Source organism: Mirounga leonina, unplaced genomic scaffold (assembly GCF_011800145.1).
Source record: "Mirounga leonina isolate KUSES-001 unplaced genomic scaffold, KU_Mleo_1.0 Mir_125, whole genome shotgun sequence".
NCBI lineage: Eukaryota > Metazoa > Chordata > Mammalia > Carnivora > Phocidae > Mirounga > Mirounga leonina.
In genome coordinates this window covers 18,568,693-18,586,466 of record NW_023270305.1, presented here as the reverse complement: position 1 = coordinate 18,586,466, position 17,774 = coordinate 18,568,693, and the positions used below count along the sequence as shown (strand labels likewise).

The 17,774-nt window shown below is 37.6% G+C and overlaps 1 protein-coding gene across 4 annotated transcripts in view; it reads right to left on the bottom strand.

Moving 5' to 3' along the window:
* SLC30A6 (solute carrier family 30 member 6) overlaps positions 1-17,774 on the bottom strand; it is a 40,334-nt gene that overhangs the window by 4,630 nt on the left and 17,930 nt on the right. For 3 of the 4 annotated variants that reach the window (XM_035000866.1, XM_035000867.1, XM_035000868.1), the window contains 8 exons: positions 15,538-15,618; positions 14,915-14,950; positions 14,099-14,193; positions 12,095-12,143; positions 11,436-11,555; positions 8,305-8,407; positions 7,333-7,380; positions 6,276-6,344 (listed from right to left, as the gene is read on the bottom strand). In XM_035000866.1, the coding sequence (XP_034856757.1) occupies positions 6,276-6,344; positions 7,333-7,380; positions 8,305-8,407; positions 11,436-11,555; positions 12,095-12,143; positions 14,099-14,193; positions 14,915-14,950; positions 15,538-15,618 (601 nt within the window). Of the gene's footprint in view, positions 1-6,275; positions 6,345-7,332; positions 7,381-8,304; positions 8,408-11,435; positions 11,556-12,094; positions 12,144-14,098; positions 14,194-14,888; positions 14,951-15,537; positions 15,619-17,774 lie in introns of those variants that run through there. The other variant, XM_035000869.1, reaches the window with a different exon arrangement.

The following is a 17,774-nucleotide window of genomic DNA, read 5'->3' as shown; positions in this document are numbered from 1 at the left end:
AGATGTGTGGGGACTTGATACCCAACTGGATGTAGTGGATGAGGGAGATGGACCGACTAATCCAAGATGATCTCAAGGTTTCTAGCCTGGGATACTAGGAGGACAGAGAACCCCAGGCATTACAATGATGGCTAGAAGTCCCTTTAGTGAAAAGACATTTATCATACATTTTTATTTTTACATCTATTTTTTAGATTTTATTTATTTGAGAGAGAGAAAGCATGAGCAGGAGGGAAGGGTAGAGGGAGAAGCAGACTTCCCGCTGAGCAGGGAGCCCAATGTGGGGCTTGATCCTAGGACCCTGGGATCATGACCTGAGCCGAAGGCAGAGGCTTAGCCAACTGAGCCACTCAGGTGCCCCCTACATTATGTTTTTTTTTTTTTAAAAGATTTTATTTATTTATTTGAGAGAGAGAATGAGATAGAGAGAGCATGAGAGGGGGGAGGGTCAGAGGGAGAAGCAGACTCCCTGCTGAGCAGGGAGCCCGATGCGGGACTCGATCCCAGGACTCCAGGATCATGACTGAGCTGAAGGCAGTCGCTTAACCAACTGAGCCACCCAGGCGCCCTACATTATGTTTTTAAAGTAGATAATAAAACAGTAGGTACAACAGTGATCCTATTTTGTTTAAAACACACAGAGACAGAAAAATAGCCAAGAGTAATAGCACTTATCTCTACAGGGTAGAATTATTAAAGGTTTTTATTCTCTTCTCTTGGACTTAGTTGTAAGTTTTAATTTTTCTAAGAATCAGGTACTATTTGCATAATAATAAAACTTAAGTAAAAATATATAGTAAATAAAATTAAATAAAATGCCCAGCAGACAGGCAACTGGGTGGCTCAGTCAGTTAAGTGTCCAACTCTTGGTTTTGGCTCAGGTCATGATCTCAGGGCCATGAGATCGAAACCCGCATCAGGCTCTGTGCTGAGCATGGAACCTGCTTAGGCTTCTCTCCTTCTCCCTCTGTCCCTCCCCTCCCCACTTTCTCTTAAAAAAAAAAAAAAATCCAGCAGATATGTAATGTTGATTTCTAGATAAACTCAGATTTTCAAACGAGAAAAAATTATACCAAAGAATAAACTGCACATAAACTTGCCAAGTAGTTGGTTTAGTTGCAATGTGTCTGAATCCAAGACTTTAGTAGTAGTGAATTATTGTCAATCATAAGATGGAGAAAATATAATGCTTGAAGTTGACTTCTAGTCTATTATTTTTATGTAAGACAAGCCATGTCTAGAAATGAAGTCATCTTTTTTTTTTTTTTAAAGATTTTATTTATTTATTTATTGGAGAGCGAGCGAGAGAGAAACAGCATGAGAGAGGAGAGGGTCAGAGGGAGAAGCAGGCTCCCCGCTGAGCAGGGAGCCCGATGCGGGACTCGATCCAGGGACTCCAGGATCATGACCTGAGCCGAAGGCAGTTGCTTAACCAACTGAGCCACCCAGACGCCCGAAATGAAGTCATCTTTGATTTCTCCCTTTTCTTGGCCACTACCATCTCACAGTCATCACTAGACAAAACTATAAAAGACACTGTAACCTCTTTCTTTCTTTTCTTTTTTTAAAGATTTTATTTATTTATTTGACAGCGAGAGACACAGTAAGAGAGGGAACACAGCAGGGGGGAGTGGGAGAGGGAGAAGCAGACCTCCCGCCGAGCAGGGAGCCCGATGCGGGGCTCGATCCCAGGACCCTGGGATCATGACCTGAGCCGAAGGCAGATGCTTAACGACTGAGCCACCCAGGCGCCCCGACACTGTAACCTCTTTCAGTCGGCTATGGAAATTAAAGCAATTAAAATAAGTGAAAACCATTTCTGTGCAGGAGCTTGAACAAAGTCTGCTGTGACTATGGTGTTCGCATTAATTTATGGCTTTTGTGACAACTATTCTTGGCATCTCAAAAGCTTGTTTTATTTTGTCCTTGGTCTTAATTAGGCACTACATGGGTGCAGGGTTAGATGGCCACGTTCTGAACAGCTGGGTGACTGCATTCTTTGTGTTTATAAGCTACCCAACTAAAGAAACACTCATCTACTATTTTATTAAGATTAGTAAAATGAAAAGAATAATTGAAAATGAACTACAGGGGTGCCTGGGTGGCTCAGTTGGTTAAGCGACTGCCTTCGGCTCAGGTCATGATCCTGGAGTCCCGGGATCGAGTCCCACATTGGGCTCCCTGCTCAGTGGGGGTCTGCTTCTCCCTCTGACCCTCTTCCCTCTCGTGCTCTCTGTCTCTCATTCTCTCTCTCAAATAAATAAAATCTTAAAAAAAAAAAAAAAAAAAAGAAAATGAACTACATTCGGGGGTGCCTGAGTGGTGCAGTTAGTTGAGCCTCTGATTCTTGGTTTTGGATCAGGTTGTGATCTCAGAATTGTGAGAGCAAGCTCCGTGTCAGGGCTACTACCTCTCTCTCAAATAAATAAATAAATCTTTTAGAAAATGAACTACATTCCTGAAGGAATGTAAATTGGTATAGCCATTTTTGGAAAGTGATTGGCTATATCAAAAACTATAAAAAAAATGTGAATGTCCCCTTTTTAAAAAAGATTTTCGGGGCGCCTGGGTGGCTCAGTTGGTTAAGCGACTGCCTTTGGCTCAGGTCATGATCCTGGAGTCCCTGGATCGACCCTCCCCCTCTCATGTGCTCTCTCTCATTCTGTCTCAAATAAATAAATAAAATCTTTAAAAAATAAATAAATAAAATAAAATAAAATAAAAAAGATTTTCTTTTTAAGTAATCTCTACACACAAACTGGGGCTCACACCCACAACCCCGAGATCAAGAGTTGCATGCTCTACCGAGTGAGCCAGCCAGGTACCCCAATATGAATATCCTTTGACTCACAAAAAGAACTTCTAAAAATTAATCTTAAGGAATAATCACAAGTTTGTGCAAAGATTATTCCACAAAAATGTTCATCCCAGCTTTTTTTAATTTTAGTTTTTTTAAAAAAATTTTATTTATTTATTTGGCAGAGACACAGCGAGAGAGGGAACACAAGCAGGGGGAGTGGGAGAGGGAGAAGCAGGCTTCCCGCTGAGCTGGGAGCCCAACACGGGGCTCAATCCCAGGACCCTGGGACCATGACTTGAGCTGAAGGTAGACCCTTAATGACTGAGCAACCCAAGCGTCCCATCCCAGCAATTTTTATACAGGAAAAATGGAATACCACTTTGTTCATTGGGGACTGATTAAATAAATGATGGCATATTCATATAATGTAAAATTGCAGTCATTAAAAATTATTTTGGGATTCCTGAAAGATAGCAGTGGTAGTGGCACTTTTTTGAAATGCCCCAAATATCTCCAGAAAAACAGAGAAACTAAGATATTAAGTCCAAAAACCTATGGACAACATCTATAAAAAAACTAGATAACATGGTTCCCTAAGGAACCCTAATCACAAGGTGTAAGACCTGCAAGGTATCAGCATCTGTGGAGGAGGAAGAGACAGGATATCCAACTGACCTAAAAACCTCAAAGCAGCTAACCTGTACTTAATGGAAATCCAGGACAACAAATTTGAGAAAGGTAGCTGGGAAACTGGGAGGGGTTCTACACGTTTCAATAGTGGATGAGTACACTGAGTCTGCAATAAGAAGAGATGGAGCAGCCTAAGCCCTGTGAGACCCCCAAAGTAACCAAGCAAAGCTCCCTTCCATTATAAAGCACCACATTAAGAACAATTGTGTCCGAGTCTATGAACCCAAATTGAGCAACATAGCAGAAACAAAAGATAAAGAATCCAAACTAAGCAACATAGTAGAAACAAAAGATAAAGAAGTTCAAATACAAATGGGAGGAAAAGAACCAGGAGAAAGTATTTTCACTTCACAGACTCATCAGAAGAGGGAGCTTTAGAACCATAAATTCAAACACACTACCCTAAACCACTCCTTATTTTAAAGTTCAGCCATCAGAAAGGATGAATACCTACCATTTACATTGACATGGATGGAATGGAGGGTACTATGCTAAGTGAAATAAGTCAGTCAGAGAAAGACAATCATCATATGGTTTCACTCATACATGGAACATAAGAAATAGCTCAGAGGATCATAGGGGAAGGGAGGGAAAGCTGAACAGGGAGAAATCAGAGAGGGAGACAAACCATGAGAGACTCTTGACTCTGGGAAACAAACTGAGGGTTGCAGAAAGGGGAGGTGGGTGGGGGGATGGGGTAACTAGGTGATGGACATTGAGGAGGGCATGTGTGGTGATGAGCACTGGGTGTTATATGCAACTGAGGAATCACTGAACACTACATCTTAAACTAATGATGTAGTATATGTTGGCTAATTGAATTTAAATAAAAAAATAAAGTTCAGGAATACAATTTTGCATAAAAAGGAGCAACAGAAAAGAACTGAATCCAAATCGCACACAAAGTTAGTATAAGAAAAAAAGAGAACAGATTATAAAAGATTGCCAGAAAGATTTACCTACAAAATGAGTAAGAACTATAACCTACTTTTTCAAAACAAGCTGAAAGACATGAAACGAGAATAACATAAATCAGCACTAGAAGACCTCAGAAATGAGTGTGCCTGGGTAGCTCAGTCAGTTAAGCGTACAACTCTTGATTTCAGTTCAGGTCTTGATCTCAGGGTTGTGAGTTCAAGCCCTGCATTGGGCTCCACTCTGAGCGTGGCACCTACTTAAAAAAAAAAATAAAGAAAACCTCAGAAATGAGATGACAATGAGAAATATAAGAAAAAACAATCACTTCAGAAATGAAGACCAAACTAGAAGGAATACAAAAGCAAATATACAGGTCTATTATAAGAGAAATAAAAGGTGAAGAGAAGGAAAGTTTTAAAAATCAAAGGAAATGAAGAGTAAGAAACTGAAAGAAAGTAACAAATATGAAAGAAAGGCAAAGATCCAACATGCTTATAATAGGAGTTCCCAGAGAAGACAATAAAGAAAGAGAACAAAAGAAATCTTAATAATTAAAGAAAACTTCCCTGAAAGTTAATTTTTTTTTAAAAAATAAAATTACTGAAAGCATATACTGCATACCTGGAGTAACTAACCCAGAAAGACCAACACCAAGACATAGTCTAGTGAAATTACGGACTAAAAAAAAAACAAAACAAAAACCTTTGGGCATTTAGGCAAAACTCAAGTCACATTTAAGAGAAAAAAAAAAACTGACCAGAACAGTAATATTTAGTGACATAGAAAAACTGTTCATGATATATTATGTGAAAAGAGCAAATTATAAACAGCATGATCTCATTTTCTAAGGAGAGTAAATATATGAGTATAAATAAGAAAATGTCATGGCAGGTTTCTCTACATGAAAGGATTATGGTGATTAAAAAAAGTTTTTTTCTGAGTACTTTTCTGTGTTTTCCTCATCATTCCTGACACAGGAATGAAACCATGCCATAACAGTCTCTCTGGTAATAGGTCCAAAGTAGATTTGTGAAAATTAATAAAAGGAAACCTTACTAAAATGGGAGTCGGGAGGCCAAGGGAGGGCCTTTGAGGCCCTACTGCCCCTAGTCAACTGCACACTCAACAGGAAGAGAGGTCGAGTCCATACTACTTTAGCTACTTCTTTTATCACATCAGCAGGAGAAAGGAGACTTTCCTTCCTCCCCCACAACAGCCCAGCCAATTAGAGACTGTCACAGCTCAGCAATGAGAGCCACTACACTTGAACTCCCCGTTTCCTCCACTGGATTTTTCAGTTATAACAGTCCTTTCCACTTCCCCCTTTCCTTTATAAAAAAGCATTCCCCTCTTTTGTTCTCCAGACTTGCCTATGGTTTTGCTGTAGCTTGCTTGTCCCAAATTGCAATTCTCTGCTATTCCCAAATAAACCCATTTTTGCTAGTAAAATAACTGGTTTTATTTTTAAGGTTAATATAAAAAATATGGAATTTTATGCTGAAGCAAGTTGTGTTATTGTAACTCTTGAACATATTCAGCAAAATCTCCAAAAGCAGAACTGCAATTAAAAAAAAATTGTACTATTTACTTTTTGGATATTTTCATATTTAGAAATGTGTGACTATAAATTTGTCTTATCTGGACAACCCAGTATTAAGATCATTAACAGCAGTTTGAAAGGAAAAAAAAAAAGAAAAATATCCTTCAATTAATCTCAATTAAGTTACTGAATCCATCTACATTTTAGACTCTACTGAACAGAAGTGGTAATCAAAGACTCTATAAAAAATTTAAAGAAATGCTTTTTTTTAGTTTTAAAAACTATAAATTATGTTGTAAATTATCTAAATTAATATGGAAAACATACCAGTGAGCCAAAACCTAGGGTCCAAAAATGCTCATTTCGAACTTCTAAAACTCCATCCAGGGTAGATACCTAATCAAAAACAAAGAAATAGGGTTTGTATTTGACATATCCAACACAGTCACATTATGGACTTGATCTAAGCCTAGAAATGACATGGCCAAACCCTGCATTAGGACACTCATTAGCCAAGAGAAGTCCCAGACCACTCAAGACATCATTTCTACTTGTTCGGTAGTGAGCCAAGACCTTGTATTCGGTTTCTTGTCTGGCCCAATCCCTTCAAAATCAGGTCTTTACCGCCTACCCCCAGCACCACCTTGTTCAGCAGTGTATGGTCCTTTTCATTTTGTCAGTATGTCATATATTTATATCCAGCACTTGTGGTATTAAGATTTTTCTCCCTTTTGAGGGGTCTCCTCTGTCATTGCTTTCTCTGTATTCCCTTTTACCAAGTTTCTGCACAACACAGGCTGTTATTTGAATGTGGGCCAAAAGGAAATTCCAAGACCAGATATATCGTGTATGGCCCACTGGTACAACGACAGAGGCTCACTAGCGGAGAAAGCAGCCAGCTCTGTTGGTAAAAGTGTCCTTTGTGATACCAACAGCCAATAGTTTGAAATACTCTCAATCCAAGTAATTTGATTATCTATTCCTTCATTAGTAAAGAGGTGGATATTTATAAAAAACAAAATCTAAACTCACAGATCAGTATGTTACATGGTGAAGCAATCAATCAATATGTAAGTGGCCTTTGACTTAATCAAAATCCTGGGTTTGAATACAGACTCATAAAAACCGTAGCATTTACATAGCTAGTAGTATGGTCTCTAGACCATGACCTTGCCTTCCACATTTACTTCAAGCTTCCAGACTGAGCAATTCCTCAAATTTTTGTACTTCTGTCACTGTGTTGTATCTCCTACTGTGTTATTATAAACAACACAAACTCTCCTAAAATAAAATCTAGGTAGGGCTGAATAAAATATTACTTGCACCCACTCTTTCCATCCTCTAATTATAAATTAAAATTATTTTATTTACTATTCCTCCTTACCTCTCTGATAAGTTTGTCCAACTGACCAATAACATGGGGTGGTGTTGTCTGGAGAAAAAAATAAAATAAAATATGAATAACCCAGGGAGATAAAATTTTTTTTTTTTTTTTGCGTAGTGGTCCTAACACTAACAGGTTGGCTTATACCGGACTTGGCTTTGTAGAACATGTGCCCTATCACGATTTAGGGAAGAGAGGTTTCAGTTGGCTCCACTAGTGGGGCAATATCAAGAATCAGCCCATATTACTTTTCATCTCACAAAGCAGCATTATCTCTAGACCCAAAGAACCCTTGAAGAATCGAACCACCAAGTAAAAATCTTCTGTATATGGCATAGCACTATACAATTATTATCTTACTGTTATTACTGCTTCTGGAGCTGCAGCTAGTACCCCTAAGTTTTAGAAAAGGCATGAGGGTAAGACAGAAGGAAAAGCAGTGTTTACAAACACGTTCATCCCTGGGAAGCTACGTTTGTATTCAGGTGCTTGTCTACAGGTGTTATCCTACTGTTGAAATACATAGTAATTTGTCATTTTTAATTTTAAGTTTGAAATTTAAAAGTCTCACTAATTCAAGGACAGGAAATAAGAAAACAATTCACAACCAGATTACAAAATAGACAAAGCACATTTATTGGGGGAAAATCAATATGCAAAAAAAATTTCTAATTAACACTTAAACTAATTAACACTGTTTTCACTTGAAACATTAAAAGCAAGATATTTTTAGCTTATGATTTTGTCTTATATTATAAATATGAGAAGATCTGTGCCTATTTCATGGGCCAACAGAATTTCATCTGCTTCTTACTACATACAGACTTCAGAGACTACTGTTTAACTTCATTTCTGATGGGAACTTCCAGTAGCTAAAAATTTCACAATCTGGTAGAAGAGCACATATAACTTTATAATCTGGTAGAAAACCATGGCTAATACTAAGCATGCGTATTGGAAGAAGACCCTTACCTGCAGTAATACTTTGCCACTGTACACGCTCATGGGATACATAGTGCCAAACGTCATCAGAGCAATGGCTATGGCAGAAGCAGTGTCTACGGCAAAAAAATTACTAAAAGGAAAAAACAATTCTGAATCTTAAATGTATGCCTCGCTGGGCTACTTGCAATTCAGTCTTCCAAAAAATTAATTATCTAAAGCAACAGGACTGTTCTATCAATACTGGCCACTACTGGTAACGGGAGTGTCTCCAAAAAAAAAAAAAAAGAAAAAAAGAAAAAAAACCCAACCAAACAAACAAAAAACAACAACAAAACATTTTCAGAATCCTTTCTTGCCAAAGCTTAGTGGAAAATGATAATTTTTTTAAGCAGTATGTTAAATAATTATGTTAAGATGGTGAAGGAAAAAATGTGACTATTTTCCCACTATGTACTCTCAATCTACTTGCCAGGTAGAAAGATTTCACATATATTCACTTGTTGCAACAAATAAAAACCTTCAACTAGTAATTTCTGATACAGAGAAGACCAATGTACTTCATCAGTGATTCTGGCAATTTTCCTGTAAACAACTTTCCAATTATTACTACTAAGAATTTTTGAAATTCCCTAGGAATTACACAATGTGAGATTCCACAGGAGTTCATTAGAGGAACACTGGCCACTAAAGTGCAACACTCATCAGCAGTTCAGGCTGTTCTATTAAGAAGACAGTCCAAAATGCCCATGTTTACAAGCTGTTTATGCCTCTTTTTTTATACTTTTTCCCCACACACTGAGAACAGAAACATGAGGTAAGACATGGTCCCTACCTTTGAAATAGCAGGAGATACCCATGTAAAGAAAATAAATCAATTTGGGAACAAAGGAGAATTCCTACAGGGTATCATGGATGCACAGAGGAGTGAGAGACAAGCCTCCTGAGGAAGGGATAATCCAGAAGGGCTCAATATAAAAAGGTGACATCTGAGCTGACTCTTCCAAGATGAGTGAGCCAATGGGAGGAAGATATCACAGTTAGGGAAAGCAGCATGCACAAGGGCATGAAAGTCCTGATACAGCACTGAAACCATGAGCAGGTAAGTACACGTGGCTGGATGGTCAGTAAGGGTGGCAGGGGCTTCATCATGCTAACAACTTTTATTTTCTTAAATAGGCAAAGAGGAAGATTTTGAAACAGGAAAATATTATGGTCAGACTTGCAATTTTGAATGATGAGGCTAGTAGCAAAATGGAAGGTAACTAGAGATGTGTGAGAATGATAGAAGACCAGAAGACTATTCTAATTAGACCAAGGAAATGATAAGGCCTCAATATCGGCAGCAGCAAGGGGAATGGGAAGGAGGAGACAAATTAAAAAGAAAGATGCAATCAGACTAGCTGACAAGACTGTTACTTACAATAGCCAAGACATGGAAACAACCAAAGTATCCACTGACAGATGAAGGGATAAAAAGTGTGAGATACACACACCCACAGACATACACACACTGGAATATTATTCAGCCAAAACAGGAAGGAAAGCATGCCATTTACAATAACATGATGGAGAAAGATGAATACTCTTACGAGCTCCCTTATATGTGCCATCTAAAAATCAAAACTCACGAGAAACAGAACAGTTTGGTGGCTGTCAGATGCAGGGGGTGAGGAGGGGGGAGAAATGGGTGAAGTTGGTCAAAAGATATAAACTTGCAGTTATGAGATACATAAGTTCTGAGGATGCAATGTACAGCATGGTGACTATAAAAACTTAAAAAAAACCAAACACAACACTAGGTGACCAATTAGAACTGGCTTTGGGAGGGGCAAGAGGGGAGGAGGGAGAAGTAGTTTATTTAAGAATGCACTGGAGCTCCTAAAAAAAATTAAACACTGAATTATCATATAATCCAGCAATTCTACTTCTGGGTATATGCCCACAAGAACTGAAAGCAGGGACTCACACAGATACTTGTACACTCATGTTCACAGCAGCACTATTCACAATGGCCAAAAGATGGAAATCCAAATACCCATCAATGGATAAGTCGGCAAAATGTGTTGTATATGTACAATGGAATATTATTCAACCTTAAAAAGGAAGAAAATTCTGACACGTATTACAACATGGACGAATCTTGAAAACATTATGCTTAGTGAAATAAACCAGGCACAAAGGACAAATATTGTCTGATTTCATTTATAGGAATTTCTTTGTCAAATTCATAGGGACAGAAAGTAGGAAGAGTGGTTGCCAGAGGCTGGGGCAAGGAAGAGGGGGAGATACTATTTAATGGGTACTGAGTTTCAGGTAGGGAAGATAAAAAAAGTTCTGGAGGTGGACAATGGTGATAGTTACACAATGATGTGAAGTTACTTAGTGTCACTGAACGTGTGCTTAAAATTGGTTAAAATTTTAGTTTTATGTTATGTATGTTTGAACACAATTCAAAACAACAGTGCAACGGAATAGATGGTAGTAGTACCCCCTGAGATGGGAAATACAAGAACAAACAGCTTTGGGGATGCGGAAATAGGTTCAGCAGCTGAAGACGTGAACAGAAGTCAGGAAGATACGCCTGTTGGATTTCAACAGACATCCGGACTAGAAATAAAGGCGTGGGAAATCCAGAGGGGGTAAATAAAAACAAGTAATTGAATGTAACCTCCCAGGGGAGTACGCAAAAGAGGAAAAAGAATAATTAAGGACAGATCTTAGTAAACACTAATGTTTAAAGGGTAGGTAGTGAAAGAATCGTATGTCATAAAATGCTAAGCTTAAAGCAGCTATAAAGTATATTTCCTAAAAGGTTTGCCTTTTAAAAAATTATTTCACACCTACTTCCTCTGCCTTCTCTCAGCAACAGCAGCCATGGCTTATCTCTCTTTTACTGACATCTCTGTTTTACTCCCCAGGTCAGCAGTAGGGAATTTGAACAGTTTTCCAGTCTGAATTATAGACTATGACAAAAAATATGTATTGAATCCAACCTCCTTAATTTTTCAGATGAAGACACTTAAGGATAAGACTTGACCAAAGTTGCACAGGCCATAAGCAAACATGCTCTAAGCTTAATCCTTATCCATCCCACAGATGCTTTTAAAAGTCAGGCCCCCAAAAATGGAAACCACTTGACAGCAATAAAAAATACTTACTTAATTTCAATTAGCATATATGTAATACAAAGAGCAAATGCTCCAGCAAGATCAATCAAAACAAATGGATTCATTCGGGGAAGGAAGATACTGCTAAGTCCTGGAATAATTCCACATAAGCTATGAAGAAACAAAGAGTATTCATTAGCAGAACTCAATGTAATATTGATGAAAATCTTGTAAAAGATAACTTTTATTTTTTTTTTAATTTTTTAATTTTTAAAAGAATTTTTATTTATTTATTTGACAGAGAGAGAGCACAAGCAGGCGGAGTAGCAGGTAGAGAGGGAGAAGCAGGCTCTCCACTGAGCAGGGAGCCGGACGTGGGGCTCGATCCCAGGACCCTGGGAACATGACCCGAGCTGAAGGCAGTCGCTTAACCAAGTGAGCCACCCACGTACCCCGATAACTTGTTATTTTAGCATCATATGTCTTTTATAGAAAGCAAAGAGGATTTGGAAACAAAGCTCTCTCACTCATAAAGGTTTCTTATATCATCAGTTAAAAGTAAGAAAAAGTAAAAGGAGAAGAAGAGTCTGATCTGTAAGATTCATGTAGTAACTTCAGCAATGAATACTGTAAGTTCCCATGACAGATGGATTTCTTGTGCATTCCTCCGAAATTATGTATATCATGAAACCCCATACATAAGATCTTACCTTCGACTAAGATCTGCAACATGCTCTTGAAGCCAACTCGTACTAGCAGCTTTAAGAAGAAAACACTTAAATTACTTATACAGAAAAATAAAGCACTACCAGAGATACTTGATTTCCTTAATTAAAAAAAAATAAGTTTGGCATGACTGTATCACATTTTACAAAATGACATGCTATTCAAATCTAGACCTTTTCCCTCTTTTATGCCTTCAAGATAATAAAGGAAAAGCAGTTTCAACTATTTATATCACTGACCTGAAGGAATTAGTGAGCTTACATATGCCACTGTTACTATTAATTTTAAGTTTTAAAGGCTCTTTAAATGTAAAGCAGAACTTCCTAACCAGTGTGCTGAGAATGGGCTATGGGCAAACCAATTAATTCCCTCAGCTCTCAGAAAGGACAAGTGGGGATTTGGCTATATGCAGACATCTGCCAGTTACTATCTCTGAACCAGTAGTCTCCAGGCTCAAGCATCCTCTTACACTGATCTCAAGGTTACAGAAATATTATCACTTTTTAATGTGTAACATGATGTAAAAAAGATTGGCAAGCTTTATACAAAAGCCATATAGTAGAGCAGCAGTTAAGAGCAGACTCTGATGCCAGAATACCTGGCTTAAAACCCAGCTCTACCTTAGCTAGATGTGTCGCCTGGGGCAAGTGATTTTATATCTCGGTGCCTCGGCATAAAATAAGAATAATAAAATTATTTACCTCATATGGTTTAGGGAGAATTAAATGGGTTAATCTACATAAAGAATTTAGCACAGTGCCTGGCAGACAGAAAGTGCTCAGAATTATTTTCCACTCAAATTTCAAATAATGTCACAAATATTAATGCTTCTGGGAACTTTAATATCCAGCTAATGAAAACACAAACTAGATAACCTTTCTGGAAATAAGTCTGGCACAATATACATCAATGACTTAAAAAATATTATATTTCCAACCCATTTACAATTTCTTCTCTGGGAATTTATCCTAAAGAAGACTCGGATGCATACAAAACACTTGATATAAAAAAGCAGATTGTAGCATTATTTGTAAAAGGAAAACTTGTATCTTCCTGATCATTTCTAAAACATACCTTCTTAAAATTTCTAGAGTGAACATTATATTATTTTAATAATTTATAATTTTTTTCAAAATAATTCTGGACATTGCAAATACCACTATTTAATTTTCTAGTTCATGCAGGAATTCTTAAACTCTAATTCATACAAATACAACTCATGCTTCATAATATTCATGAAGTTGTTTAAATTTGAATGGGCAATTCAGAGAGCTTTCTTCTCTTGACTGTCCTAGTGTTCAAGTCAGTGAGACCTAAAAATACCCTCTCCTATCTTTGCTTCAAAGTGTGGGTCTGTGCACACAGTCCACTTTTGTTTTTATCTCACTTCTCCAACAATTAATGATTAACACTTTGTGAGTTAGTGGGATTCCAGAACACGGAAATGACTGACAAATGACAATAATTTTGACCACTGAAGTGAAGTATCAGTCTGAATTTTTAAAGACCTGAAAATAAGTGAGTATTTCAAAACATATATGCTACTTTACAAATATATGCCCATCCACCACTGACAGGGAGAAGTTCCTGGGAACTTATCTAACAGAATATAATTATTTGCAAAGAGCACATGAACTATTTGAAGTATAATGATGCTTCTAAAATGCCTGCAATAGACTTTTTGTAGGTAGGTTATACATCTAAAATCCCATTCATGTTATTTGGCAAATGTAATTTTTCATCATATATAATTTAATACGTAAGTCAGTTCTGACTGTTTTTAAGTAATATGTTATTTTAAAGCTTGAAATAATTAGATTTTGTTTTATGATTCTCTACTTAGAGAAGATCTGAGAACCTCTAGGAGAGTTCTCTCTTCTCTTCAGAATAAGCTTCTTTGTTGATTTATGAGTTAATGAAATAAACACAAGACTTGTTTTTATGAGAGATTAACTGGATTTTTTATTAATGGTAAATAAAAATCATACCTTCAGAGACATAAGCAAAAGGTTTATTCCGAATAGAAAGCATTGTGAACAAGTTGAAGGAAAGAGCCACAAAAGTACCAACTAATAATCTTCCCCTAGAAAGAATAATAACATTCACCATTATATTTTTCTTGGTAATACCAATATGCAATTTCAGCATGCAGACAAAGAGACGGGAAGGCAGAGTGGTCTGCTTCAGGGGTTTGGGATTTGCAGAGCCACACTCTGAACTTGCTTTCAGGCTCCATAATCCATTGCCTGTCTACTGCTCCATCCTACATAGGACGAAAACTGCCTCTTAGCATTAACAGTATCTTCTTACAGGTATCTGCTGTTATAAATCCATATAAATGCAACAGTGTTTGGTTTATAGTATACTAGACAGGTCAGAATATCCTGAATTAAACTGATCAAAATAGGTAAAGTCCATATATTTGGCAACTATATGTAGTAGATAGTAACAATTCTATCTTTTCTAAAGGTGCTACTAAAAGATTTTGGGCATCAAATTTTAAGTTATAGGCAATCAACGGGGCTAGTTTAGTGTGTTGACCAAGGCCTGGAAATAACGAGGGACCTAAAGCCAGAGTACAAAGGCCTTCTGATGTAATATAAAAACATAAGGGCTTGGGAATAATTAAGGGTGAGAACTGTCTTGGGATTTGGGGATTTTGTTTGTGAACTATCAGTGAAATGTACATTGCCACACTCTGAACTCTGACATTGGCCAAAGTAGCCACTATTCCTAATGCCACTTAATAACTGGGAATCAAACGTAATCGTAAATTACATGTTATGTCAAAAGCAAAGTCTCACGTGTGTATCTCGGGCTGCTCCAAGAAGCGTTCTGCACTAAAGGAAAGAAATAATGTGCCAGATTAGTTCTACAAATTACGAAATTAAAACGCCTTATTAAACACAGAATTAATTCAATAAGTGAACAAACTCTTTTTTTAAATTAGTTAATTTATTTAAGTAACTTCCATACCCAGCACGGGGCTCAAACTCAAGACCCCAAGATCAAGAGTTGCACGCTCTTCTGACCGAGCGAGTCAGGAGTCCTGAACAAAATCTTTTAATGTGATATCCAACTGCTGATTATTAGCAGTGATCAGGCAAGGAGACTTACAAATTATCCTTAATATGTAATGCCAATCTTCTCTACAAAACCTGTTTCAGTGGGTTTGTAACTCAGCATTAAAACATGTCTGACTGAAGCCCTTTCTTTCATACCTGCCCAGGATTTAGTAGCATCAAAATAAAGTAATAAAAGAAGGGAGAAAAGTCTGAAACATGAGGAAGCCATACTATCAAAACTCCAGCACCATTCACCTTGATTTCATCTTCAAACCAATCCAGTGTCTCAGTGGATTCTTTCATGTCCCCGAAGGTGGGAGAGCTGGAATTTACAATGACATGAACATTGTAGACAAACGTACCTTTCTTTTAATATAAAGAGGGCTCCCAACTGTGCCAAGACTGTGGAGGCAAATACAGCTAAGACTTCTAATCTTTCAAATCTGAAATCAGAAAATTAGATCAGCACAATTCATAAACCAGTATCTCCAGAACACATTTTCATTCATTTATTTACTCACTCAATTTTTTCTTTTTTTTTTTTTTTTAAAGATTTTATTTATTTATTTGACAGAGACACAGCAAGAGAGGGAACACAAGCAGGGGGAGTGGGAGAGGGAGAAGAAGGCCTCCTGCAGAGCAGGGACCCTGATGCGGGGCTCAATCCCAGGACCCTGAGATCATGACCTGAGCCGAAGGCAGATGCTTAACGACTGAGCCACCCAGGTGCCCCACTTACTCACTCAATTTTCATATGTGCCTACCATAAGCCAAATACTGTTCAGACAGACTACAGATTTTCTAGAATGAAGATAAACAAAGAACATCACAGATTAAGAAAAAGAGTGCCTATCTGTACAACATCTATTCCAGGACCCACTTATGGCTTTTATTTTTCTAGAAATAATTGTTATCATAATAACAGCTAACACTTGATTGACCCATCTTGTGTTAGACATTGGTCTAAGTGCTTAACATATTATCTTTTTTAAAGATTTTATTTGAGAGAGAGAGAGAGAGCATGAGCGGAGGGAGGGGTAGTAGGATAGAGCGTGGAGCCTGAGGCAGGGCTTGATCCCAGGACCCTGAGATCATGACCTGAGCCTAAATCAGATGCTTAACCAACTTAGCCACCCAGGCGCCCCTATAGTATCTATTCTAAACTTCCCAACACCTCAGGAAGGTTACTTTATCCACTTTTTAAAAAAAGAATAGATAAGGAACTTGACACACAAAAAGGAAAAGTAACTGTTTAGAGTCATATAGCTAGCAAGTGGAGGTGTCACGTTTCCAAACTTAGGCACTCTAGCTCCAGAGTTCATGATTTTAACCACTTATTATACTGTCTCTCACTGCTACACATAACTGTAGTTAATAATGTTTATGTCTTATAATCCTAAACTGTCAGCTGGAGGCCAGGGGCTGTAGCCTTATTCATCTTAGTTTTTCCCACAACACATAATTTAATGGCATTCAATATTTGTGGTATGTATAAATGCTTGAAATTTCTCAAGGAATTACATATCTTCAGAAAAGATAATAAAATAATTAAGGATGCTCATCACATTGCTGTTTGTAAAGGGAAAAAAAGGTTGGAATCAACAACAGAACATATTATTAAAAATATAACAGAAATTGGGGTGCCTGGGTGGTGTAGTCAGTCAGTAAGCCTTCAACTCCTGGTTTTGGCTCAGGTCATGATCTCATGGGTTGTGAGGCTGAGCTCTGCACTGGGCTCTGTGCTCAGTGCAGAGTCAGCTTGGAAATTCCCTCTGCCCCTTCCCCAACTCGCGTGCATGCTCTTTCTCTCTCTTTCAAATGAATAAATAAATCTTTAAAAAATATATAACAGAAATGTATTTATTGACATGGAAAGATGTAAGTGAAAAGAGTGAGTTATAAAAGAATATAAAACAGTATGTAAATGAAGCAGTTATTTGTGAAAATCGATAAACTGATATTAAAGTGCATATGGAAATGCAAAAAGTGAAGGAAAGCAAAGATAATCTGAAGAAGAACAAAGCTGGAAGATTTACACTGCCAGATGTCAAGATTTATTTCAAAACTATCATAGTTAGGGGCGCCTGGGTGGCTCAGTCGTTAAGCGTCTGCCTTCGGCTCAGGTCATGATCCCAGTGTCCTGGGATTGAGCCCTGCATTGGGCTCCCTGCTCGGTGGAGAGCCTGCTTCTCCCTCTCCCACTCCCCCTGCTTGTGTTCCCTCTTTCACTGTATCTCTCTCTGTCAAATAAATAAATAAAATCTTAAAAAAAAAAAACTATAATAGTTAACACAGCATAGTACTAATGCAAAAATAGACAAATGTACCAGACTGAATAGAAAAGAAAATCCAGAAATAGAATTACACGTTCATAATCACCTAATTTACGAAAAAGGTAGAGACATAAAAAGCAGTAGAAAAAGGATTAATTTTTTTCCAATATATGTTTTATCAATTGAACAACTAGAGAGAAACAAATGTGCTTTGACCTCTACCTCAACCCATACACAAAAATGAATTCCAGTTTGACTGTAGGTCTTAAATGTGAAAAATCAAACAACAAGACCTCTAGCTAATACCAGGATATCTTTATGACCTA